Below are 27,914 nucleotides of genomic sequence, written 5' to 3'. Positions count from 1 at the left end.
AATTTTAGTTTTAATTTGCATTTCCCTTATGTGTAGGTTTGAGCATTTTTCTGTATTGTATAAAGTAAAACTTATTTAAATACTCTTGGTAATTTCAAAATAAGAGATTAAATCTTTCAACTAGAGGTTATACTATATTTGTATAAAGTATACTATATACTTGAGTTTATTTCAGTTTTTCTTTTTCAAGATTTTTAAATTAATTAATTAATTAATTTAGAGCATGAGTAGGGGAGGGGCAAAAGGAGAGGGAGAGAGAGACCCTCAGGCAGAACCTGATCCTTGCTTTCATGACCCTGAGATCACCATCTCAGCTGAAACCAAGAGTCAGATGCTTAACCAACTGAGCCACCCAGGTGCCCCGTTTCAGTTTTTCACAATATCCGTATATTTTAAATACTTTTTTGGCTTACATAGCATATTGCTGAATCAGGAAAAAGCTTTACTCTGTTATTAAATCATTGGTAAATCATTTTAGTTTATTATGGAAAATATAAACTATAAAAGAGAGAATAATGTAATGAACTGCCATTTACCTTCATGCACCTTCAACTTTATGTAATTTCATTTGTAAATATTCACTGTTTGTTTCTAAATTTTTTTTAAAAGCATAGGATTTTGCGGGGGATTTTGAGGGGAAGAGGGGGAGAGAGAGAGAATTCTAAGGGATGCAGGGTTTGATCTTTATAAACCTGAGATCATGATCTGAACCGAAATTAGTAGTTGACCATTTAACCAACTGAGCCATCTAGGCGCCTCATGAGATTTTTCTTTTTTAGGTAATCTCTGTGCCCAAGATGGGGTTCTGAGATCAAGAGTTGCATGTTCTACCTACCAAGCCAGCCAGGTGCCGCTAAAGAGCTTAGGTCTTTCTATACATTCATTCATTCATTTATTTATTATATATAGGCTGCACGCCAAGTGTGGAGCTCAACTTGGGGCTTGAACATATGACCCTGAGTCAAGACCTGAGCTGAGATCCAGACAGAGTCAGGCACCTAACTGAGCCAGCAAGGCGCCCTGGAATAGGATTTTTTATAAAGCATTATAACAGTGCCATTGTCACAACTAAGAAAATTATCAATAATTTTTCAGTGTTATTAAATACCCACTTAGTGTTCAAGCTTCCCCGATTATTTCCTGGATGGTTTTTATGTTAATTCATATTTTTACATTAATGTATTTTTATATTAATTTATATTAATCAGTATTAAAAGAAGATTCATACATGACATTTGGTTGCTATGTCTCTTTCAGGAAATTGGGGCACCTGGGTGGGTTAATAGGTTAAGATTCCAGCTCTTGATTTTGGCTCAGGTCATGATCTCAGGGTTATGAGATCATGGAGCCTGCTTTAGATTCTCTCTCCCTTTCTCCTTGCCCCTTTCCCTCCTTAAAAAATAAAAAGAAAATTAATAGTTTTCCTCCTTGGTCTCTCTTCCCCCTCTTACCCTCACCAGTTATTTTTTTACAAAAATAAGTTGTCTTGTAGACTTCTGTGTTCTAGATTTTGCTAATATGTTCCCTAGGATATCGTTTAACATAGTCTTCTAAATTTCTAGTAAAATGGAGTTAGAGCTAGAGGTTTAGTCTGATTCAGCTTTTTTTTGGCGGCGGGGATCAGTAGTGCTTAATAGACAGTGTTGTGTTCTTCCCTCTGGAGGCATGGAGGCATACAGTATCTGGTTGTTTCTTCTTGTAATAGACTGATGTTGATGTTCAGTGCCTCGAATCATGCTGTCATTATAGCTTCACAAAACTGTAGCATTTAAATTTTGAAAAAATTAGAAAGTTGGTATTCTAATACATAGATCTAAGTGCTTACTGTTTTTTAGGTAATTTGCTGTAAAAGACTGTTACTCTGTCATTCCTACTTCATTTATTAGCTGGAATACTGAGAAATTTAACTCATCGGTAATTAGAAAGGCAGAGTAAATTCTTAATCTTCTTTTTCTGTTTACCAGAATCATTTAGCTCTTAATCTTCATTTGCAGGTAAATCCAGGCAACCTTATTTTAATTTGTTTAATGACTACTTTCAAACTATTTCTCAGATTTCTGAGAGTGATAATTCCTTTCAGCCTCATATGAATCATTTACTAAGGAAGCAGTTTCTCTGTGAATAATATGAACAAAGGCTTATACAAGCAATTCTGAAGTAAGACATTTCTGGATATAGTTCATTATCAGAAGCCTGTGAAAGACTGACCTCTTCTTTAGAAAGGGGAGACACTCACTTGTCTCTCCCTGTGTTGTGCTGAAAGAACCAGTGGAAGCCCTTTTGCTCTAGTGGGGTTGTGTCAGTCAGTCAAGTGTTACTCTGTTGTTGGAAATTGCTTGGCATTTCTGACCTACCCCTTCCTCAGAAGTTAGGAAAGGAAGATACTAAACAACCAAAAAAATGGGATTTAAGGATTAAGTTCTGTATACCAAGATTAAATCAAGACATTGATTTAATTGACTTGGGACAAAGGTCCCTCTTACATGTAAAGGCCATTTTTTAAGCTCTAACTAGTTCCTTTCCAAATTACTTATTTCTGTGGTTTAGTGGATGCTTTCCTTAATTTCCAAATTGGAGCTTAGTCGAAATAAATATTAATTTCCTGGGTGGTGTGCTTTATAAAGCCACATCTTATTTTCTTTTTTTTTTTTTTAAAGATAGATGTGAGGAGGGGCAGAGGGAGAGGGTGGGAGAAAGAAGAATCTTAAGCAGGCTCCATGCCCAGAACTGAGCTTGAAACAGAGCTCAATCTCATGACCTTGAGTTCATGACATGAGCTGAAATCAAGGGTTGGATGTTTAACTGGCTGAGCCACCCCAGTGTCCCTAAAGCCACACATTCTGTTGGCTACTAGGGCTGTATAGAATAGTTTCAAACAAACCTGGTCTTTGCCCTCAAGGCATCTAATGAGCTGTCTTAGCAACAAGATGATTCTTTTGTGGGGCTTTAACAGCAATGTGCACAGGATGTATTAGGAGCATGGCAGAAGACAGGAATAGCTTCATAGGGAACGTGGCTTGTGGCGGACCCTGGAGGCGATAGTATCGAGCCCACAGAGTAGGTAGTGACATACAGGAAAGGCTGCAGAGTTTGGAAGAACAGTTGGAAGTATGGGGAGCATTTCCTGGTTAAAACAAGATAACCTGAGAGGTAGAGCATCAGCGCTGCATTCAGACTGCCTAATCCTAGCAGGCACATAGTAGTAATGATTTAAAAACATAACCATAGGGGCACCTGGGTGGCTTAGTTGGTTAAGCAGCTGACTCTTGATTTCGGCTCAGGTCATGATCTCAGGGTCCTGGGCTTGAGCGCTGTGTCAAACTCTGCACTCAGTGGGGAATCTGTTGGAGCGTTCTTTTGCTCTTTTTCTCTCACTCTGCCCCTCCCCTTGCTCTCTTTCTCAAAATGAATAAATCTTAAAAAAAAAAAAAAAAACCCAAAACCAAAACAAAGTGTTATAACCATAGTTAACAATTACTGATCACTTACAGACTAAGCAGACCATAAAAAGACACGGTCGTAAGCCCTTAACATATATATCTCATTTGACCTTCACAAAAACCTGTAGTGGGCCATTGTATTCACGAAGAAATTGATCCTTGGATTAGTAAATCACTCCAGACTACATAAATAAAAATGGGGTCAGGATTAGAACCCAGAACGGCTTGACTCCACAGCCCACACTCTCAATTACTGAGCTATACTTTCCCTGGAATTAAAATGGGGCAAAATCAAAGTAAGTGTTGAATAAAGGATATGGTGAAAGAAGCATTCAGATTTGTTAAGATTAAATCATATGGAAGTGGGTGAGATTAGGCAGACAACATTAGAACGTTATGCTTGGATACTTACGTAAAAAGACTTTGGGGAGAGAGAAAAGGTAAATAGATGAATTTACCAGATTTAGGACAATAGTAGCCTCAGAGAGAGCACAGACACTGATGAATTTGAGCAAATGACTTTTAAGCATATATAAACCAGATAAATTTTCCTTATACTTGAAGAACGGTATAATAGTTCACTGCCTTTGGATATGTGGACTCCTTTTCTAGATGATGTAAAATATCTTAAACGTAAGAAAAACAGGATACTTCATGGAATGGGTTCTTCATTTTTTTTTTTAAAGATTTTATTTATTTATTTGACAGACAGAGATCACAAGTAGGCAGAGAAGGAGTCGGGGTGAGGAGGGTGTGGTAGCAGGCTCCACGCTGAGCAGAGAGCCCTATGCGGAGCTGGATCCCAGGACCCTGGGATCATGACCTGAGCCGAAGGCAGAGGCTTTTAAACCACTGAGCCACCCAGGCGCCCCTGGGGTTCTTCATTTTGACTGGAGTGGACCTTAATGTCATAATATTTAATGTTTTATGAAGATTTGGACACTGTTTTCTTACACTGAGAAAATACCCTCATATGTTTCGTAGATCTCTAATTTCCATGTCTTTGCAGTCCATTTGCGTTGAGTGCTAACACTAAGTTTTCACTTTTGTCGAAGGTAGAAGACAATTAACTAATGATTTTCTTCTCTTCAGGCGTAGGTTTGATCTACAGAATCCATCCCGAATGGATCGGAATGTTGAAATGTTTATGAACATTGAGAAAACATTGGTGCAGGTAACTCAGAAAGTTAAATTATTAAAAATGTTTTCCCTTTAATATACTTTCAATTCTAAGATTGGCTTTATTGGACTGCCAAAAGATCAAAGGAAGAAAGATTTTCTGAAATCTGGTCTGTTATTATGGGTTTTGGGGAATTAGAGCTATAAAGTATGATTAAAACTTGTCATTTATAGAATATTGATCCTAAACGTCTTGTGAAATAATCTATGATATTTCCTTTATTTTGATACTTATAGAGAGAGAGGGGGTGAGAGGAAGGGGCAGAGGGAGAGGGAGAGAATCTTAGCAGAGACTCTTACAGGGCTCGATCTCATGACCTGAGCCAAAATTAAGAGTCAAATGATTAACTTAGCCACCCAGATGCCCTGATATTTTCTTTCTTCATTTCACTTAATCTGTTATTTGAATCTCTTTCATATTTAATATAAACACTCTCAATCTACTGGTCACTTGTTCATAGTCTTTTTTTTTTTTAAAGATTTGTTTCAGGGTTGTATCATAAATACAGATCTTACTTCCCTAACTAGATATAACCCGAAAGAGAGAACACTTAGTATTCTTCTTTTCTTTCTAGTGTTTTTATTGATTGGTAATTTTTAATGATTACTGAATTAGCCTTCTTGGGGGGAGGCAGCTGACAAAGATTCAGCTAGGTATTATTAACTTGATGCCTGAAATTTGTCTCATGAACTGCTAGCTAGAGAAACAATTTTTGTGGTTGGTTCACTGATTTTTTTTAATGATGATTTGAGGAGTAACTATGCATGTTTTAATCATTGCTATGTGTAAGTTTAGAAATGGGAAGAGGAGCTGTAAGTAACTTTTATATAATGAGCCAAAATGGGCATTCCCCTGGGATCCTCTCCCCTCCCCACCCAATAAAAGGTGTAGATGGAAACACTACATTAGATTTGGACTGTTAAGGTCAATTCAGGTAAGATTGGCTATGGAAGTATCAATATGTGAGTGTGGTACCTTAATGAAAAATACAAGGAATTTCTTTAGGTTGTGATTCTGAACATTTTTTTGCCCAGGTGTACTTAGCTGCAGAGAAGGGATCTGAGGATGGCGTTAAGTGGCATTCTGAACACCTAGGTTTTATATTGAAATGAGACCTCTGCAGTCTGTACTAAAAAACATCTTCCCATTTTAAACACTATGGCTTTTAATGTCAACTTTGGCCATTAGGGTAATTCATTAATAATGTGACATCATTTCAAAACCAAGAGAATTTCAAAATCTGTTTTTTCTTCCTTAGAACAATTGTCTGACCAGACCCAACATCTACCTCATTCCAGACATTGATCTGAAGTTGGCTAACAAATTGAAGGATATTATCAAACGACATCAGGTAATAAACATGATCACTTCAGAAAATTGTATAGTAGTAAGCTTATAAATTTCAATAATAATGTCTTTTAGTTTCTGTATTTATCTGCATTAAATGAAAGTTCTCTCTCTTTGGGTTCTTACAGTACCAAGTTTTTTCTCTCCACCCACCTCCAGTTCTTACCCTAGAAGCATTTTTCTTCCCCCTTACCTTGGTTGAGATATAATTGACACCTAACACTTTGTAAGTTTAAGGTGTACAATATAGTGATTTGATGCACATATGTATCCAAAATTAGCATTGAATAATCATTGGTATGCAGTCATTGTAGTCCTGTTGTGGAATATGCTTATGTAATTTATTTATTTTTTAAAGATTTTTTTAGTTTTAATAAAAAAAATTTTTTTTAAAGATTTTATTTGAGAGAGGAAAGGAGAGAATGAGCACAAGTATGAGGGAGGAGCAGAGGGAGAGGGAGAGAGAATCGCAGGCACACTCCCTGCTGAGTGCAGACCCGATAAGACCCTGAGATCATGACCTTAGCTAAAATCACGAGTCGGATGCCTAATGGACTGAGCCACCCAGGTGCCCCTGGGTTTATGTAATTTAAAGAGACCATGTGATCTATATTAGTCTAATCACAAAATCGAAGTAGAAGTTGATGGCACAGTTGTTGGTAAGAGGAGATCAAATATTACTTCAAGTAAACCTATCTTTCCTCACCCCCACCACCGTAGGTATTGTATTTACATTCGTGGACTGGAAAATTCTGTTTTCCCCATAAGCTTACATTCTCTTGATTCACATGTGCCAGTGCTATCTTCGGATGTCTTTCCCTCCCTCCTCTAGCCTCATTTTAGGCCAAGACTTTGGGTATTTACTGCATGTAGGTTTGTGGCTACATGTGGCTACACTACAAGCAACCCCTTATCATGGTGAACTAGCTGAGGAGACCCAGGTAGAAGATAATTTTCTGAAACAACATCATTTGAGTGACAGAGTTTTACTAATCCTTAGGATTAGTTGAGAAACCTCCTGAGATACCTTTATTTTTTCTTCTGCAGAAGAGATTGCCAGTTGTGTTATGTTTCAGTAATCAGTAAAATATCTTTCAAGTTGCTAAAACAAGGATTCCTAATACCGTTTACATTTGGAGATTTAGTACAGTGTTTTCTTACATGCAACATCCCTACCGAAGAGAAAAACGAGATAATTGTGCTATCGAGTCAGGCAGTCTCAAGTCCACTTCCTCGTCCCACCAGCATTTTGACTTTGAACCAGTCACTTAACCTTCTTTTCTCTTCGGGACTGCTTACTGAAGTGGCTGTCAAGTGTAGTTTAATTATATCTAGAATGTTAGAAGGCAGAGACAGAACAAATTAACCTGCTGGGTATTACCTTCAAGCTGAAATGATCTACTCTTATTGCTACCATGTTAATCCTGGAAAAAGCTTATATATTTTCCACAATTAAAACTGAGCATATAGTTCTCATTTTTCTTAAAGGCTTGGCTTAGCGGTTGTATTCTAGGAATAACCTCTAAAGGGACATAAGGATCTTTCTGGTCTCATAGGATCATAGGGAAGAGACAGCTAATGATATTATTGAATACTGATGATTAAGGCCTTTCCTCAAACATTTTATTTTATTTTATTTTTTAAAGATTTTATTTATTTATTTGACAGACAGAGATCTCAAGTAGGCAGAGAGGCAGGCAGAGAGAGAGGAGGAAGCGGGCTCTCTGCTGAGCAGAGAGCCCGATGTGGGGCTCGATCCCAGGACCCTGGGATCATGACCTGAGCCGAAAGCAGAGGCTTTAACCCACTGAACCACCCAGGCGCCCCACCTCAAACATTTTAAATGCATTAATAACTCCATGTTTGAGTACTTGCAGTGTACCTGTCCCTATCGTTACCTCGTTGCTAAATTGTTATAATTCTTGTGAAATAGGTGTTATTACCACTCTATTTCACAGAAGACACTGAAGCACAAAAAACACTTAGATACTTACATCACCCAAGTTGTAAATGGTAGAGCTGAAGTTCAAACGCAGGCCTAACGGACTCCAGAGGCCACAATCACAGACATTGCGCTCCTCTGACATCCCTTTTTCAGCGTCTTTTGTGGTTGTTCGGAAGTGTGCCCAAATACTTGTAATGATTGAGAATGCCTTGCTTTATTATAACTAATTCCATCTTAGATAGTCTAAAATTTTAGAATTTTAGAATTTCTCTTCAATTAGAAATAGCGTTGTGTTTTTCTGATTGTAATAATTAGTAAATACTCACTGTCAAAGATAAAATTCAGGAAATACATTAAGATGCTATTTATACCTGATTTTAAGACACACACGCAAAAAAAGACTTGTCCTCATACTTATGGTCTCTAGAATGAGCACTTTTATATCTAAATAGCTTCCAAGTAGGGGTGCTTTGGTGGCTCAGTTGGTCAAGTTCTGACTGTTGATTTTGGCTTGTCTTGGGATTGAGTCCTGTGTCGAGCTCTATACTCAGCACAGAGTCCAGTTGCCCCTTTCCCTCCCTCATCTTGTGCGTTCTCCCTGTCTCAAAGAAGTAAATAAAATCTTTAAAAAAAAAAAAAAAAAAAGGCTTCCAAGTCATATTCTAGATTGTGGCCTAGCTAGACCTTAACCTTAATATTTATGTCATCCACTATTCTAACATTGACTTAAAAAACAGTAGTATACATACATGTTAGAGCCAAGTGAAATGTCCATCTTATATGTATATAACTGTTAAGTTATGGCTCATGGTCATGGTCTTGCATTATTCGGATAATTTCTGATGACTTTGGAGTAATTTTTAGATATAGAAAGACTCGTATTACAGACAAGGTTTCCTAGAGAGATACACAGAGAATTAGGTAAGAAGTACTTGCATTATTTTTCTGTACAACAATGTAAACTGTGTCTATAGATAATTTATATGTTTTTATTTGTTCTTATTAATAATTGTTTTCTTTGACTAAAAATAAAAATATTATAGTCTTGATATATATGCATATATATGTATATGTAAAACATAATAAAATAATGCTTTTATGATTCTTAGGCAGTTTGCATCTGGCATTGCATAGTCTGTTTGTCATGTGCTTTACCCTTATGTTGTTCATTTGCTTTCCAGGGGACTTTTACTGATGAGAAGTCAAAAGCTTCCCACCACATTTACCCATATCCTTCCTCACAAGAGGATGGTAAGTTAATCTTTGGTTATGAACTCCTACTTCACTAGGTTTTAAGTTTTATCAGAGATTTAAACAATGTTACTAGCTTTTTGAAAAAGAGACTTTTAAGTATTAAATAACTTGCACAGATTATTTAAATGTAGTTTTCTGTTTTTTTGCTGAATTGGTCTAAGCAAACTAATTCTTTGATATCCAACTTTCTGATCATTGGACTTTTTATATCTTTCTTTGTTATTATCTGGGTGTTAAGTTTAGGTGTGCCTTATGTATTAACTTTGTTAATGTTTGCTCTGTTGTTTGTGTTCTGAAAACTAAAAGACTTTGCAAAATGGAAGGACATTTCTTTTTTTTTTTTTTTTTTTAAGATTTTTATTTATTTATTTGACAGAGAGAGAGATCACAAGCAGATAGAGAGGCAGGCAGAGAGAGAGAGAGAGGGAAGCAGGCTCCCTGCCGAGCAGAGAGCCCGATGCGGGACTCGATCCCAGGACCCTGAGATCATGACCTGAGCCGAAGGCAGCAGCTTAACCCACTGAGCCACCCAGGCGCCCCTGGAAGGACATTTCTGGGGAAGATGGGCTTACTGGCTGTCTGAATGGGGCCCCTCAGCAATATTTTAGTTTGGTGAATTTATAATGGTTCAGATTCTGAACTTCAGCTTTTCTATCCTGCAGGTTGATTTTGTCAGTGGCCAGAGTTTGATAGGGCTATGGAAACTGATTTGTTGAGAAAGGAAATATGAATTAATAAATTAACCAGATTAATTTGAGAAATAGGTCTTCTATAAGGGATCAAGTCTTCTGGTTAACATATCCCTTTAGGACATCTGTATAAGAAGCTAAGTTATATCAGATTTGAGTTGCTCATTATCACCTGCTGAGTATTTTTTCCGACCAGTGCAGTTATGCTGGAAGTCAATGACAACAAGATTACCAGACAGTCCCTGTATGTTTGAAAATTAAGAAATATATTGCCAAGTAATCTGTGGGTCAAAGAAGAAATTGAAATAGAAAATCTTTGTAACTGAATGATTATGCAATGATTGATAAAGTATAAGAATGTTAAATTTTGTTGAATACAGCTGAAGCTCTGCCCAGAGGAAAATTTGTATCTTTAAATGTGTATGTTAGGAAAGAAGAAAGACTGAAAAATCAGTGATTGACACATCTTTCTCAAGACATGGGAAAAAGAACAGCAAGTTAAACCTAGGGAAAGAAGGAAATAATTAAGAGTACAAATTAATGATGTGGAAAATATACAGGAGCAAAGTGCTCAGCAGTGTCAGAAATGGTTCTCAGGAGGGGCGGCCTGGGTGGCTCAGTGGGTTAAGCCTCTGCCTTTGGCTCAGGTCATGATCTCAGGGTCCTGGGATCAAGCCCTGCATCAGGCTCTCTGCTCAGCAGAGAGCCTGCTTCCTCCACCTACTCGTGATCTCTCTCTCTCTCTGTGTCAAATAAATAAAAAAAAAAAAAAAAAAGAAAGAAATGGTTTTCAGGGAAGATCAGTAAGGCTATTCAAATCGTGCTGCAAATAAGCAGGAGAAAAAGAAAGAACAAATAATGTCAGGAATGGAAGAGGGACATTGTACGGATCCTACAGATGTTGAAAACAATTGATAGGTGAGGTTGCTTGATTGCTTGTGCATGGTGGCAAATCTAAGAAATCATTGCCTCATCCAGAGTCATCAAGTTTTACAGCCCAACTCTTCTAAGAGTTTTATAGCTTTAGCTGTTACATTTAGGTTTTTCATCATTAGTTTGATAGCTGAAACTTTTATTTTATTTGTTACAATCAAAAATCGCAACTGTGATTATCACGCTTTTATAAAGTGAGAAACTTCACCCTGCCTTTAGTGTTTAACTGGTTGTTTCTGAGCCTTTTTCCTGTTAGGTAATAGCAACTGGTGTCCACTAGGTGGGGGTGGTGGATAGCTATGATGTTAGAATACTACTCTGTTATGGGCTCTGTTTCTCTAATAAGTGGTGTAAAACTTTTAGCCTGTGAGCTTTGTGAGAAAAATTGCCTTTTACAAAAGATTTTTACTGTAATTGTTACATCTGGCTATTTAGTGATTCCTTAGTGGTGCTAGTTTTATTTTTCTCTTTTAATACAACCTAGTTCACCGTGTATTGATGATGCTTGCTTGGTATTATCAGCAGTCAAAGCAGCTGTTAGGAGATAGCATTTGAAGTTTGTTTTTGAAATAATAAGACATGATTTGGCACACTGTACAATTTACCTTAGAATAACTGTCAGATAAATGTTGACTCTCAGCAAAGCCTTGTGCTGGGCTCCTTACAAGTACTTGTTGTCAGGTAAGTGTGCAGATGATAACAGTACCAGCCACAAACGCATTAGAAGCCGTATCATGAAACCCTTAAAAAGGCAGTATACATACTTTAATGACGATTAGTCAAAATTTAAAATAAAAAGTGGTATTTAATGGGCCTTAATCTCTTGGTGAGATTTGGGGTATGGCATGCTGGAAAGGAGTTGTTATTGTTAAGCAAAAGGCTAGAGGTAATAAATTACGAACTTTGAGGGAAAGGAAATGGCAAAGTTCGGCTGTATATCTCAGTGTAAGGGGAGAGAAGAGTAGGTAGGTGAGAAGACAAAGCACTAGTGTAGAGTGTAGCGTAGAGTTTTGTTTTATTAGGTGGATGAGGGTGAGGGTAGATAATATTGATGATTTTGGTGGAGAGAAACGTGCAACTGAGGCTGTATTAGGAAAATTTCCTGGGAGCTGATTTCTGGGGTATATGATCTAAGGAGACTGGTCAGAGAGCAAGACCTTTGGTCTTAACACTCTGAGTTAAATTGCTGAGTGAGGGAAAATTGTGTCATTGGATGAGATAAATACATTTATCAAGAGAGCAAAGGAAATTCGATGGCAAGCCAAGGATGGTCTGTATCTTAAAATTCATGGGAAGATAAGGAAAGCATTTTAAAATGCAGGAGGTTGACAATGGAACTGTCCTACAAAGAAATAAAAGTGAGGCCTGAGACAAGGGTTTTGGATTTTTCAGTAAGGAAATAATTGGTAACCTATGAGAATGAAGTTTTGGTAACTTGCCAGTGAGAGTAAGCTGTAGAGTTGGTGGAAGGTCACCAGTTTCTTAGAATGTATGACAGGGAAAAGAAAGTAGAGGATGCCACCTAGCAGGTGGCCTGCCTTTATCTTTCAAGATTTGGCTTTATAGTTTTTTTCTGGGGCAGAACAAAAGTAAACTGAAGCGCATAATAGAGTTGAAACCTAGAAGGGATAGAAGGATTGGTTTAGGAATATCGGTTGAATTACTGGTTTTAGCAGAAAGAATATTTCCTTAGAGATGAAAATAAATGAGAATTTTTGAAAAATTGAGATACTTATCAGAGGAGGAAGATAAATCTTACTCAGAACATTTATTTAGATGAGTGGATATGTCCCTTAAGTTTTCTTATCTTCGTTCTTTTAGTTCATTTGACTTGAGAATTTCAAATGTTCCGTCTTTGAGTTCTCAGATCTTTCTTCGGATTGTCCAATCTGATGTTGTATCCTCTAGTGGAATTTTTAATTCAGATACTCTATTCTTTAACTCCAGAATTTTTCTTTTCTTTTCTTTTTTTTTTAATTTTTCTTTTTTAAGATTTTATTTTTATTTATTTGACAGAGACACAGTGGGAGAGGGAACACAAGCTGGGGGAGTGGGAGAGTGAGAAGCAGGCTCCCTGCTGAGCAAGGAGGCTGATGTCAGGCTTGATCCCTGGACTGTGGGATCATGACCTGAGCCAAAGGCAGACACTTAAAGACTGAGCCACCGAGGCACCCCTAACTCCAGAATTTCTGTTTGATTCTTTTTTATGGTTTCTATCATGTTGTTGATATTCTGTTATTGTTCATGCATTATTTTCCTTGCTTAGTTGTTTAATGTGTTCTTTTGTAGTCCATTGAATTTCTCTAAAACCACTTTTAATTTCTGTGTATCAATTTCATATTCTGTCAACTTTACTGAATTCATTCATTCTAAGAGTTATTTGGTATAGTCTTTAGGATTTTCTAAATATAGTAGCATGAATTCTGCAAATGGTGATTGTTTCACTTCTTCTCCAATTTGCATGCCTTTTATTCCTTTTCTTGCCTAATTGCTGTGGCTAGGACTTGGAATACTATGTTGAATAAAAATGGTGAAATTGGGTATCCTGATATTGTTTCTGAGATTAGGGGAAAAACTTTCAGCTTTTCACCACTGAGTATGATGTTAGCTATTGGGCTTGTCATATATGGCCTTTATTATGTTGAGGTATGTTCCCTCTATCCCACTCCTTATCAAGAATTTATATTCATAAGTTCATAAGTGGATGTTGAACTTTATCAAATGATTTTTTTTCTACATCTGTTGAGGTGATCATAGGATTTTTTTGTCTTTCATTTTGTTAATGTGGTATATTACTCTAGATTGATTTGCTGGTATTGAACCATCCTTGCATCCCTGGAATAAATCCCAGTTGATTGTGATGTGTGATCTCTTTATTGTTGAATTTGGTTTGATAATATTTGCTTGAGGATTTTTGCATCTGTGTTGATCATGGATATTGGCCTGTAATTTTTTTTTTTTTCTTGGCACCCTTGTCTGGTTTTGGTATCTGGATAATGTTGGCCTTGTAAAATAAGTTTGGAAGTGTTCCTTCCTCTTATTTTTTGGAAGAGTTTGAAAGCATGGGTATTAAATCTTGGAATATTTGATAGAATTCACTAGTGAAGCCTTTTGGTCTGGGACTTCTGTTTGTAGGGCGTTTTTTAGTTACGGATTCAATCTCTCTGCTAGTAATCTGTCTGTTGAGATTCTGTATTTGTTCATGATTCAGTCTTGGATGCTTGTATGTTTCTAGGAATTTATCTGTTCTAGATTGTACAGTTTGTTGGTGCTTAATGGTTTGTAGTAGTTTCTTATAATCATTTTTATTTCCTTTTTTTATAGAGAGAAATTGAATTTTACTTATTTATTTAAGATTTTATTTATTTGACAGAGAGAGAGAGATCCCAAGTAGGCAGAGAAGGTCAGGGGTGGGGGTAAGCAGACTCCCTGCCAAGCAGAGAACCCAATGCAGGGCTCGATCCCAGGACCCTGAGATCATGACCTGAGCCGAAGGCAGAGGCTTAACCCACTGAGCCACCCAGGCGTCCCAATCATTTTTATTTCTGTAGTATCAATTTTAACATCTCTTTCATTTCTGATTTATTGATTTGTGCCCTTTCTCTTTTTTCCATGATGAGTCAGTCTTATTTTTTATTTTTTAAAAGATTTTATTTATTTATTTGTTAGAGAGAGAGAGCGTGAGCGCAGAAACAGGGGGAACAGCAGAGGGGGAGGGAGAAGCAGGGAACCCGATACAGGGCATGATCCTAGGACCCAGAGATCATGGTCTGCACTGAAGGCAGATACTCAACCTATGGAGCCACCCAGGCACCCCAATTTTGTTTATTTTTTTCAACTGACCAACTCTTGGTTTTACTGATCTTTTCTATTATCTCTTAGTCTCTGTTTTATTTATTTCTGCTCTGATATTTTTGTTTGTTTGTTTGTTTGTTTGTCTGTTTGTTTTTTGGTACCAAAGTAAGGTTTATTGAGTGATAGCAAAGTGATAGTACAAAGCTCCCAAGGAGGGAGGAGACCCGAAGGGGTTGCCCTCTGCTCTGATTTTTGATACTTCCTGCCTTCTACTAACTTTGGGCTTCATTTATTCGTTTTTTGTTTTTTGTTTTTTTTCTAGTTCTTCGAGGTGTAAAGTTAGGCTGTCTGTTTTTTCATGTTTCTCTGCCTGCCTCTCTCCCTACTTGTGATTTCTGTCTGTCAAATAAATTTTAAAAATAAATAAATAAATAATTAAAAAAAAAAAAAAGAAGAGAAAAGCCAGAACATAGGATGTATGTTCTACTCTTCTTCTTTCTCCCTACCAGGGGAGAAGTTGGCATCTGGGTGCTTGCTCCTGATCACACCCAGTTGACCCAGTTTCTGTCTGTGGCATTACTGGTTTTCTGGTACTACAGTAAGTCACTTAGATTTTGTTTGTTCTCATTGACCACCACACATCCAAAATATGTCTGTTCCATCAGTGCTCTGAGTCAGGTGAGGCAGGCAGGGCCCCCCCCCCCCCCCAATAATTTGGAATATTGGATGCACATTCACTCTTCTCTTTTCAGCCCAAAGGAGAAGCTGAAAGCTGAGCTCCCTCCTGATCCTGCTGAGCTCTGCTGGCTTGGGAGAATTGCTCTTGGGGTTGAAAGGGTTGATAGGAAATGGCTTTTCTTACTGTTACAATGCAGCTGTTGTCGACTTGGAGCTTGCCTGAAGTACTGCAACTCCTTAATTGGCTCCTAGAGTGCTCATGGAGACTTCTTAGGTGGTGTATTGGTGTTAAGTCCATGTCTCTGTGGTGCAACAAGTTCTGGGGCCTCCTGTAATGTTACTTTGCCAGTGTTACATCATGTACATTATTCCCTTGATGGCCAAATAACATTACCTTGTATGGATATACTACCTTTTGTTTAGTCATTTGTAAATTTATGAACACTTACTTATAATTAATGCAGTGTGTGTGTGTGTGTGTGTGTGTGTGTGTGTGTGTGTGTGTGTTGGGGTGGGGAAAAGGAGAGAGAAAATCTCTAAAACAGACTCCCTTTGAGCGTGGAGCCCGATATGGGACCTGATCCCATGACCCTTAGATAATGATATGAGCCAAAACCCAAGAATCAGATGCTCAACTAACTGAGTTACCCAGGTGCCCCTCTGTGCTTGTATTTTAGTTAGACTATGTCTTTATTGTTGTATTGTGACAGTTAATATATATATTCTCAGTTTGGACTAATTTTTACTCATAAAACTGTGGTGGTTTTATCAGTTCTGTGTAGCATATGATTATCTCTGGGAAGAATGTGGATTTGCATCTCTAACCTTTAGTTATTTCTGCTACTTGGAAGATTTCCAAAGGCAGTCATTGCCACAGGCTCCTTCTATCAAAATCAGCTGTAAAAAAAAAAAAAAGTATTCTTTTTTCTTTACTTTCTAAAGCTACACAGCCTTTGAAGATAGATTTAGTATTCTAAAGGGCAGTTGTTACTAGTTAAGAGTCAGTATATTTTGTTTGTTGCTATGTAGTGAGTTATGAAAGACCCCCAGGCGTCCTCTTCACTTTTTCCTTGGCTATTTTGAAGCATTGTGGTCTGAAAATGTGCAGGGAATGATCCTAATCTTCTGGTACTGGTTGAGACCTGATTTGTGACCCAGGATGTGATCTATTCTGGAGAATGTTCTGTGTGCACCAGAGAAGAATGTATATTCTGTTGCTTTGGGATGGAATGTTCTGAGTATATCTGTGATGTCCATCTGGTCCAGTTTGTCATTTAAAGCCTTTTCTTCTTTGTTGATCTTTTGCTTAGATGGTCTGTCCATTTCAGTTGAGGGTGTGTTAAAGTCCCCTACTATTACTGTATTATTGTTGATGTGTTTCTTTGATTCTGTTATTGGCTTATATAACTGGCTGGGCTGCTCCCATGTTAAGGGCATAGATATTTAAAATTGTTAGATCTTGTTGGATAGGCCCTTTAAGTACTATATAGTCTTTCCTCATCTCTTATTATAGTTTTTGGTTTAAAATCTAATTTGTCTGATACAGGGATTGCCACCCCAGCTTTCTTTTGGTGTCCATTAGCATAATAAATCATTTACCACACCCTCACTTTATTTTTTTTATTTTTTAAAAAATATTTTATTTATTCATTTGACAGACAGAGATCACAAGCAGGCAGAGAGGCAGGCAGAGAGAGAGGGAGGAAGCAGGCCTCCTGCTGAGCAGAGAGCCCAATGTGGGGCTCGATCCCAGGACTCTGGGATCATGACCTGAGCCAAAGACAGAGGCTTTAACCCACTGAGCCACCCAGGTGCCCCCACACCCTCACTTTAAATCTAGAGGTGTCTTTGGGTCTAAAATGAGTCTCTTACAGACAGCATTATCAGTGGGTTTGTTTTTTGTTTGTTTGTTTATTTGTTTGTTTTTAATCTAATCTGCTACCCTGTGTCTTTTGACTGGGGCATTTAGCCCATTTAATTCAGGGTAACTGTTGAAAGATACGAATTTAGTGCCATTGTATTGCCTGTAAGGTGACTGTTACTGTATATTGTTTCTGTTCCTTTCTGGTCTATGTTACCTTTAGGTTCTCACTTTGCTTAGAGGGCCTCTTTCTATATTTCCTGTAGGGTGGTTTGGTGTTCACAAATTCTTTTAGTTTTTATTTGTTCTGGAAGCTTTTTAATCTCTCCTTCTATTTTCAGTGACAACCTAGCTGGATATAGTATTCTTTTTTTTTTTTTAAGTTTTTTTTTTTTTAAATTTATTTATTTGACAGGGTTTACAAGTAGGCAGAGAGGCAGGCAGAGAGAGAGGAGGAAGCAGGCTCCCTGCTGAGCAGAGAGCCCAATGCGGGGCTCGATCCCAGGGCCCTGGGATCATGACCTGAGCTGAAGGCAGAGGCTTTAACCCACTGCCCCACCCAGGCACCCCTGGATATAGTATTCTTAGGTGCATTTTTTTTCTTAATTTAGTGCTCTGAATATATCATCCCAGTCCTTTCTGGCCAGCCAGGTCTCTGGATATGTCTGCTGCCAATCTAGTGTTTCTATAGACCTCTTGTTCCGAGCTGCTTTCAGGATTTTCTTTTTCTCTGAGACTTGTAAGTTTTGCTGTTAGATGATGGGGTGTTGTCCTCTTTTTATTGATTTTTGAGGGGGGTTCTCTGTGCCTTCTGGAGTTTGATGCCTGTTTCTTTCCCCAAATTAGGGAAGTTCTCTGCTAAAATTTGTTCCAGTATACCTTCTGCTCCTCTCTTTCTTCTTCTTTTGGGATCCCAATTGTTCTAATATTATTTTACCTTATGGAATCACTTACCTCTGGAATTCTCCCCTCATGATCCAGTAGTTGTTTATTTCTCTTTTTCTCAGCTTCTTTATTCTCCATCCTTTAGTCTTCTGTATCACCAATTCTTCTGCCTCATTTATCCTAGCAGTTAGAGCCTCCATTTTTTATTGCACCTCATTAATAGCCTTTTTGATTTTCACTTGGTTAGATTTTAGTTCTTTTCTTTCTCCAGAATGGGATTCTCTAGTATCTTCTATGCTTTTTTTCAAGCCCAGTTAGTATCTTTACAATTGTCATTCTGAACTCTAGTTCTGGTAACTTACTAAGTCGTGTTGATTAGGTCCCTGGCAGTTGGTATTGCCTCTTGTTCTTTTATTTGAGGTTTGTTTTTTCCATTTTGTCATTTTGTCCAGAGAAGAATAGAGGAATGAGAGAACAAAATGCTAAAAGGGTAACAACGGCCCCAGAAAAATAAACACCAAACAAATCAGAGGGGACCTGGGGTAGGGGGGAAAAGAATATGATCAGAATGGTGATTAGAACAGAGCCCACACTAGATTTGGGGTGTATTTTGCCTCCCAAAATTTTAAAGAAAGGAAAATACGTATACAAAAATAAGGGTACATATGATGAAGGATGGAATATGACTGTACAGATTAAAATTTAAAAAGATTTTTAAACAGGAATTGATAAGATGTTGGTTGAAAAAGGAAAGAAGAAAATTCAAAAAAAGATAGCAAAAGAAAAAAAGAAAATAAAAAAAATTAACTTTGAAAACTAAAGAATCATGGGAAAAAAGCCATGAATTCTATGTGCTGTATTCCCCTAGTGCTGGAGTTTTGCAGTTCTCTTTGATTGGCAAACTTGGTCTTGCCTGGATGTTCTTGCTGATAGTCTGGTAGAGGGGTCCGTTGCAGTGATTCTCCAATGTCTTTGCCTAAGGTGGAATTGCACCGCTGTTGCTGGCGTCCAGGCTAAACAATCTGTTAGGGTTTACTTTTAGTAGCTTTTGTTTCCTGAAAGCTTCCTGTACAGCTTTGGAGGACGAGAATGAAAATGATGACCTACCAACTCTGGCCCCGGAGATGCTGAAAACTCAGGGGCCCTCTCCTCAGTGAGCCCTCAGAGAAGAGCATTCAGTAGTTCCTGTCTCCCTGGTCCCTGGTGGTACTCCGTGCTCACCTAGCCTATCACTGAGCATTTCTGTCTCTGATGCATGGCCCCATTTGGAGTCTTCAAACCCAGCAGATGCCTGCAGTGTGCGCCCGTGCTGCTTCTCCTGGTGGAGGATGGGTGGATCTCTCTGGATCTGCCCCTTGTTGGGTCCCTGCTTGAAGAGATGTGGCCCATCTGTGCTGTGGATCATGGTTCATGGCAACCCTGAGCTTAGAGGCCCCTCCTTGGCTCCGTCTTTGCAGCTGGCCTCCCTGCTCTGATACCTGGGAGCTCTGCCACAATTCAGGCACCCCTGATCTTTCTGTGACCCCCGAGGGTCCTGAGACCACATAGTCCCAGTGAGGATTCCACCCCCACACCCCTGCTTAGCCACTGAAATGCCGTCTCTCAGTGGCGCTGACTTCTGAGAGTTGTGCTCCACTGCTGTCACTTGGTGGGAGCCAGCTGATGGAGGGTCCCGTCCTTTACCTGGCCCCCGTCTTCATGCCCCCCCCCCCCCACCATGGTCTGTCTTCCCAAATACCACCTTGGATTCACTTCACACATCCTACCTTCCAGAAGTGGTCTCTTTTCTGTTCATAGAATTGCTGCTATTATTTTCTTTGATCTCTTGTTTGTAGGTGTTTAGAATAGTTTGATAACCATCTAGCTGAATTCCTGGGACCAGACAAAATTTAGGTCTCCTACTCCTCTGCCATCTTGCTCCTCCTCCTTTCCTTGGCCATTTTGGGATACCAGTTTAAGGATCTGCGCTTGATTTCTTCCTGTTCACGTTCTCTCAAGATAGTAAGATGAGCAGTTGGATGCTTGAAAAAGAGCACAGTGGGGGCGCCTGGGTGGCTTAGTGGGTTAGGCCATGATCTCAGGGTCCTGGGATTGAGCCTCATCGGGCTCTCTGCTCAGCAGGGAGCCTGCTCCCCCGTCTGTCTCTGCCTGCGCTCTGCCTACTTGTGATCTCTGTCTGTCAAATAAATAAATAAAATCTTTAAAAAAGAAAAAGAACACAGGCTTGGGGCATCTGGCTTCTCAGTCAGTAGAGCACACAACTCTTGATATCTGGGGGGTGGGTTTGAGCCTCACACTGGATGTGGAGACCACTTCAAATAAAACTTAAATACCAAAGCAAAACACAAGCATGTGGGCTTTTATGCCTTTAGTTAGTGAAGCTGGGATGATTTCTTGTTGAAATTGGCAATGAAAAGCCACTTTTACTGAGCCGGTTTTGCTTAAGTTTTTCTATTTTGCTGTTTCTTGGGTTTCAAGGGACTTACTTATTAATTTCCTCTGAGCACTAGAGACAAGTTTGCTAAACTAAATTTAGACTACTAAAGAAACACCTCCTAACAACTACTAAAATGTAGATATAATACAACTATGATTCAGATCAATAAGGATCATCCTATAAACTTGTATAAATTTATACCTATCTTTGGTAAAGAAATTCAAAATAAAAATATTTGATATGATCGTACTGCTTACACTATTGTTGGCAGGGCTAAATTTACAGGTAGGATGCCATTAAAAAATAAGGAGAATAGTATTGTCAGTAAAAGCTTGATGTAGCAGTCTGTGAAGTGCTCTAAGATACCAGAGAAATTGAATTTAAAGGAGGAAGAGTATATGGTAAAACTGACATCAAGGATATGAAGCATGACTTACATCTTGAAAAATGTATAGTGATTCCAAAGCCTAACAAAAAAAGGGAGCAGAGATTTTACTTGGAAATGTGGTCGTAAAGAATATAGTGATTATGATTTGGATGGAATTGTAGACAAACAGTCAGATGCGTGGTGGGAAGGGAATATTTTACCACAGTGGATAATTGAATTTGCCAGGAGTAATGAATAATGGGCCTACACTTCAGTAATTCTGAAGACATGGGTGGAAAACTTTCCCTTAATAAGATAGGTAAAATGTTCAATTGTGAGAAAATGTTTTGGGGGGCTTACAAGCAAAAGAAAAATTCTAAGTAGAAATTAAGTCTAAATAATAGTTTATTCATTTATTTTGTTAGCTTGACTAAAATATTTTCTTTTTCCCTTTCAGAAGAATGGTTGAGACCCGTGATGAGAAAAGATAAGCAGGTGTTAGTGCATTGGGGGTTTTACCCAGACAGGTAATGTAGACATGTCCTGAGACCTTTAAAGATTTTTTTTTAGTGTAAGCCAGAGTTATTTATGTGTAGTTTCATATTCTGAATAGTGACAACTTTGTTTGCTTCAGTGTTTGATTTCACTTTTTTGAGTCCTACTGATTTTTCTTATTGAAGTTATAGAATTCAATTCAAAGTCCCAAGGCTTTATTTATCTTTTTTTTTTTTAGGCTTTATTTATCTTAATAAACTGATATGTTTGCTGCATTTGGCGAAACACCCCTTCAGTATATTTGCCTGCTAATCTAGATTTGTTTCCGTCAAGAAAGGAATTTGTCTCTCTAGTATTTTATGACTATTTCATTTTGTTTCTTCAAAAAAATCTTCATGCCATTCTATTAAGAATGAATTATTTTATGTCTAAAACAGAATTTTTCTACTTGGCAGAAATTTATTTCCCTATTGTTGTTATTATTTACTTTGAGATAATCTTAACTCATACTGTGTTTCATTCTCTAAGTATAGATAACGAATATTACAAATACGAACTAGATGTTAGTGAAAATGTTGGTACTTTTAAAATTGATACTTTGCCTATGTAGGACACTTAAAAATATGGGTAACCTTCCATGAATTTCATCTTTTTAAACCTACAGTGGAGGGCGCCTGGGTGGCTCAGTGGGTTAAGCCGCTGCCTTCAGCTCAGGTCATGATCTCAGGGTCCTGGGATTGAGTCCCACATTGGGCTCTCTGCTCCGCAGGGAGCCTGCTTCCCTCTCTCTCTCTCTGCCTGCCTCTCTGCCTGCTTGTGATCTCTCTCTCTCTCTCTCTCTCTCGCTGTCAAATAAATAAATAAATAAAATCTTAAAAAAACACACAAAAAAACCCAAAAAAACCTACAGTGGAGGTGTGGGGATGATTCTGACCATGTCAAATCAGTCTTCTTTCATCTAAACCCCGATCCATTGTTAGCCTTCTCATATTACTGGAAGCAAATCCCAAACATAACATTTTAATAATAAATATTTTGATGCGAATTTCTAAAACAATAAGGCGTCTTTTAAAAAATAGTAAGGGTATGGGATGCCTGGGTGGTTCAGTGGGTTAAGCCTCTGCCTTCGGCTCAGGTCCTGATCTCAGGGTCCAAGGATTGAGTCCCGCATTGGGCTCTCTGCTTGGCAGGGAGCCTGCTTTCTCCTCTCTCTCTGCCTGCCTCTCTGCCTACTTGTGATCTCTGTCAAATAAATAAATAAAATCTTTAAAAAAAATTGTAAGGGTAATATCATTGTCAAATCTAAAAACAAAATTTCTTTATATCATCTAGCTAGTCAGTGTTGTCATATAAGTGATCTATATGATTAATTTATAGATTGATATTTGTTGGAAATAGAATTCAATCACATTTTGTGATTAATTGATTTCAGTGTCTCGGTTCTCTGTCTTCCCTACCCACCTGACCACATGCATTGTATTATTTAAGAAACAGAGTGTTTGTCCTGTAGAGTTTACCACAATGTGGGTTTTTCTTCTTCTTCTTCTTCTAAAAGATTTTATTTATTTATTTGACAGAGAGAGAGAGAGATCACAAGTAGGCAGAGCAACAGGCAGAGAGAGAGGGAAGCAGGCTCCCCACTGAGCAGAGAGCCCGATCCCAGGACCCTGAGATCATGACCCAAGCTGAAGGCAGAGGCTCAACCCACTGAGCCACCCAGGCGCCCCTTCTTCTTCTTCTTTTTTTTTTTTTTAATGACATCACTGTGGTATATTTGAACATGTTTCTTCATTCTCTGTATTTCCTTTAAATTGGTAGTTGGATCTGGAGTTGCTCAGAGTCTATTTCAGTTTATGGAGGGTGTAGATGTGTGTTCGTCATCTAATGATGAACCATAATGTCTGCTTGTGTGCTCTTTTTAAGTTAGTCTATTTGAGTAACTTTTACTTGTAAAGACATTTATTTATTTCTCTGTCTTTTAAAAGATTTTATTTATTTATTTGACACAGAAAGAGAGTGCATAAGCAGGCAGAGGGAGGGGGAGAAGCAGGGTCCCTGCTGAGCAGAGAGCCCAATGTGGAGCTTGATCCCACAATCCTGGGATCACAATCTGAGCCGAAGGCAGACACTTAACTGACTGCATGACCCAGGCACCCAAGGATTTACATTTTTTAAGAGGTTTCTTTATTTATATGAGCAAGAGAGAGAGAGAAAAAGAGTCGGGGGAGGGACAGACGAGGATAATCTCAAGCAGACTCCACAGTGAGTATAGAGCCTGACACGGATCTAGAGCTTATAACCTGAATTTGTGACCTGAGCTGAAATCAAGAGTCAGACTCTTAACCAACTGGGCTATCCAGGCACCGTTGTAAAGACTTTTTTTTTTTTTCATTGAAAAAATTAAAATTCAGTTAATTAACGTATATTGTATTATTGGTTTCTGAGGTAGAGGTCAGTGATTTATCAGTCTTATATAATATCCAATGCTCATTACATTACATGCCTTCATTAATGTCTGTGACCCAGTTACCCCATGCCCCCAGCTCCCTCCTCTCCAGCAACCCTCAGTTTGTTCCTATGATTAAAAGTCTCTTACCGTTTGTCTCCCTCCCTGATTTTCTTGTTTTTTCTTCTCTTCCCCCGTGATCCTCTGTTTTGTTTCTTAAGTTCCACATATAAGTGAGATCATATGATAATTGTCTTTCTCTGATTTATTTCATGTAGCATAATACCAAGATATTTTTGAAGAAGGAACTGTGTTTTTAGATATGTTCAGAATTTTAAGATTATATGCACAGTTTTTAATACAGGTTGAGTTAATTAGAATTGAATCAGCTTGCCATAATTGGTTATTTTTTATTTTTATTTTTTGTTTTGTTTTGTTTTTAAAGATTTTATTTGACAGAGACACAGCGAGAGAGGGAACATAAACAGGAGTTCTGGGAGAGGGAGAAGCAGGCTTCCTGCTAAGCAGGGAGCCCGATGCTGGGCTCGATCCCAGGACCCTGGGGTCATGACCCAAGCCAAAGGCAGACACTTAAGGACTGAGCCACCAAGGCACCCCTATAGTTGATTACTTTAAATGAACTAACAGATTTTAAAAATAATATTTAAATAAGTGCTTTCTATAAAACATCTCTAGTCTTGAGGCTTCAAATAGTCCTTGGCACTATTTTTTTTTTTTAATGTTATTTATTTATTTATTTATTTGACAGGGAGAGAGAGAGAGATCACAAGTAGGCAGAGAGGCAGGCAGAGAGAGGGGAGAAGCAGGCTCCCCGCTGAGCAGGGAGCCCCGATGCTGGGCTCAATCCCAGGACCCTGAGATCATGACCTGAGCCGAAGGCAGAGGCTTAACCCATTGTGCCACCCAGGTTCCTCAGTCCTTGGCACTAGTAAGCAAACCTTTCAATATTATAGAAACTCTTAAAGGCAATGAATTTGCCCTTTGAAACATTTAGATGGAAACTCTAATTTATAATGACTAGCTTCATAAGTATACAGTTGAAATAAATTTTAAAGTAACACAGTAAAAACATGTTTGCCTGTTTGCTAAGCTTTTCTTTATGTTGTAGAAAAGATACAGGGGCTGGTTTGAGTCTTGTCTTCTTAAGGCCTTGTTCACATTCTTTATTAACTATATAGCAGTCCCCACACACCCTTCATCTGTGAGGGATTCATTTTAAAGACTCCCAATGTATGCCTGAAACCACGGATAGTACTGAACCCTATGTGTACTATATTTTTTCCTATACCTACATATCTGTGATAAAATTTAATTTATTAATTAGGCACAGTAAGAGATGAACAGCAATAACTAATAATAAGATAGAACAGTTGCACCAGTATAGTTTAAGGGAAGTTAGGGTGAATGTGGTCTCTCTCTTAAAATACTTTCTTGTACTGTACTCACCCTTCTTGTGATGACGTGAGATGATAAAATGCCTGTGTGATGATGAAGGGAGGTGAGTGGTGCAGGCACGGTGATGTTGCATTAGGCTTCTGCGGTCAGAAGGAGGACCATCTGTTTTCGACCACATTTGACCGCGAATAACTGAAGTGCAGAATGTGAAACCCGGGGTAAGGGGGAGTTCGGCCCTCACTTCTACCTCTGTGACATTTTGTACTCAAGAATTTTAGAGGATGTTAAGTTTTCAGTTGCTCGCTCACCATTGTTACCTTTACCTGGTATAATTTATAACTTAGCAAAGGATCTTTTTTTCTCCAGCTCATGTTTTAAGTGTTCCTAGAAAACTTACCAGAGTGCTATGAATAGACATATAGAGCTGTGCTTGTTCCAAATGCTTTTGAACTGACTTCTGAGTAGTGGCTGCAGGGAGCCAGTGCTTGTTACCTAACTTGTATTTAACTTAGATATTCCTTGCTTCTACAATAATTTTTTGGCCAGTATAGTAGCATTGACAGAGTTTCAGTTTGGTAGGTAATGTTATGCGTACCTCAAAATTGTGGAGGAGCGGGGCGGGGGTGCAAAGAGAGAACCTTTGAGCAAAGAGGTGTGAATATATGAAGGGTGGGCCATTTAATATCTGGGTAGCAAAGAATCTCTATAAAGGGCTTGAAGTGGACACTGTGTGGCATTTTTTAAGAATGCCGTGAAGCCCATGTAGCTCGACTGAAACATAAGTGAGGGGAGAGGATTAGGAGATGGGGTCAGAGTGGCAGTCATAGGACTAGCTTGTGAGACCTTGGCAATCCACTATAACGATTCTGGCTCTTTGAGTGAGGTGGGAGTTGTTGGAAGGTTTTGAGTAATTGTAATATGGGCAGACTTGATTTTCAATAGGATCACTTTAGGGGCATCTGGGTGGCTCAGTCATTAAGCGTCTGCCTTCAGCTCAGGTCATGATCCCGGGGTCCTGAGATCGAGCCCAGGACTGGGCGCCCTGCTCAGGTGGGAAACCTGCTTCTCCCTTTGCCTGCTGCTCCCCTGCTTGTGCGCTCACTCTCTCTCTCTCGTTGTGTCTCTCTCTCTCTCTGTCAAATAAATAAAATCTTTAAAAACAAAACAAAGCAAACAAAAGGCTCACTTTGGTTGCTTTGTGAAAAATGAACTTGGACTTTGGGCATAAGTAGAAGGGTGAGAAGTAGATTCTGGGCATATTTTGAAGATGGAATGAGCTGTAGAAGTTGTTAATGGTTGGATTGTAGGATGTGATTGAGAGTGAAGTCAGGGATGTCTCCAGGGATTTTGGCCAGAACAAATCCTCCATTTTTGGAAAGACGGAGTTGGCATTTACTGAGATGGGTATGATTGGCTAGGGTGTATTTTTGGGATAAGGATGGCATTGCTTGTTGAATTTTGAGTATGTTAGTTTTGAAAGCCTTTTTGAACATGTAAGGGGAAATACGGATTTGGCATTTGGATACCTGAGTCCAGCATTGAGAGAAGAGGACAGATGAGTATATATTTGAAGCTGCGTGAGATCAAGAGAATGAGTAGACAAGAGGATTGTTTGCAAACCAAACCTGGGGCCTTCCAGTGTTGAAGAGGTTTGGGAGAAGAAGAGAAACTGGCCATGCAGGCTGGGGAAAGGCTGGTGGCTAGAAGAAACAGCAGATGATAGTGCTGTCTTCGAGGCCAAGTGAGGGAAATGCTCTGAGGAGAGAGCCATCTCCTCATTAAAATTCTGCACACTGAGACTTGAACTTTGGACTTAACAGTGTCGGGATCTCTATAGACCTCTACAGAAGAGTTTTCTTGTCAAAGTGGCAGAGACAGAAGTATGTGATACACTGCTGTTTCTTGATCCTAAAAGTATTTTTAAAATATAGTTTTACCTTTTTATAAAAGGTCTTTTTAGTGAATGAATATGGCTTCTAACCTGTTTTTCCTTTTTTCATTTCCTTTGTAGCTATGATACTTGGGTCCATAGTAATGATGTTGATGCGGAAATTGAAGATCCACCAATTCCAGAAAAGCCGTGGAAGGTGAGAAATCCTTTTTTAAAAAAATTTATTCTTATATAACATAGTAGTTTTTCTCAGCTTTTTTCCACAACAGTGCTTCAAGAAATACAGAATAAGGATCTTCTTTTCTTGTCATCCTTTTAAGCTGTCCATGACCACAAAGAACTCATTATCTAGGTCTTAGCAGAAATGTTTGCAATGGAGTTTGAGGAGACCGCAGAGTCCAGTTACATTGTGGTTTAGGGTGGTTGAGAGAGGAGCAGGAGTGCAGTTGAATATTGGTGGTGTCATTTAGGGAGGCTGGAAGCCGTGCCCGCGCGCCTCTTACGATGAAACAGCCTTCAGTAGTCAACTCTTATTTTTCGACTTTTTTTTTTTAAGATTTTATTTATTTATTTGACAGACAGATCACAAGTAGGCAGAGAGGCAGGCAGAGAGAGAGGAGGAAGCAGGCTCCCTGCCGAGCAGAGAGCCCGACACGGGACTCGATCCCAGGACCCTGAGATCATGACCTGAGCCAAAGGCAGTGGCTCAACCCACTGAGCCATGCAGATGCCCTATTTTTTGACTTTTAATGTGGAAATAATTCTGAAAGTTGCCAGAACAATATAAAACAAAGTGCGACTTTATACTCTTCTTCCAGGTTCCCCGTTGTTAATAATTTCAGGATTTTATTCTTG

The 27,914-nt window shown here is 38.7% G+C and overlaps 1 protein-coding gene across 3 annotated transcripts in view; it reads left to right on the top strand.

The window, feature by feature from the left end:
- SMARCC1 (SWI/SNF related, matrix associated, actin dependent regulator of chromatin subfamily c member 1) overlaps nucleotides 1-27,914 on the top strand; it is a 173,022-nt gene that overhangs the window by 32,453 nt on the left and 112,655 nt on the right. For all 3 annotated transcript variants that reach the window (XM_045991006.1, XM_045991005.1, XM_045991007.1), the window contains exons 4-8: nucleotides 4,533-4,614; nucleotides 5,879-5,971; nucleotides 9,094-9,163; nucleotides 21,269-21,338; nucleotides 27,180-27,255. In XM_045991006.1, coding sequence (XP_045846962.1) covers nucleotides 4,533-4,614; nucleotides 5,879-5,971; nucleotides 9,094-9,163; nucleotides 21,269-21,338; nucleotides 27,180-27,255 — 391 coding nt within the window. The remainder of the gene's footprint in view (nucleotides 1-4,532; nucleotides 4,615-5,878; nucleotides 5,972-9,093; nucleotides 9,164-21,268; nucleotides 21,339-27,179; nucleotides 27,256-27,914) is intronic.

The sequence above is a fragment of the Meles meles genome, chromosome 20 (assembly GCF_922984935.1).
Source record: "Meles meles chromosome 20, mMelMel3.1 paternal haplotype, whole genome shotgun sequence".
NCBI classification, from domain to species: domain Eukaryota; kingdom Metazoa; phylum Chordata; class Mammalia; order Carnivora; family Mustelidae; genus Meles; species Meles meles.
This window is presented reverse-complemented; position numbering and strand designations above follow the sequence as displayed.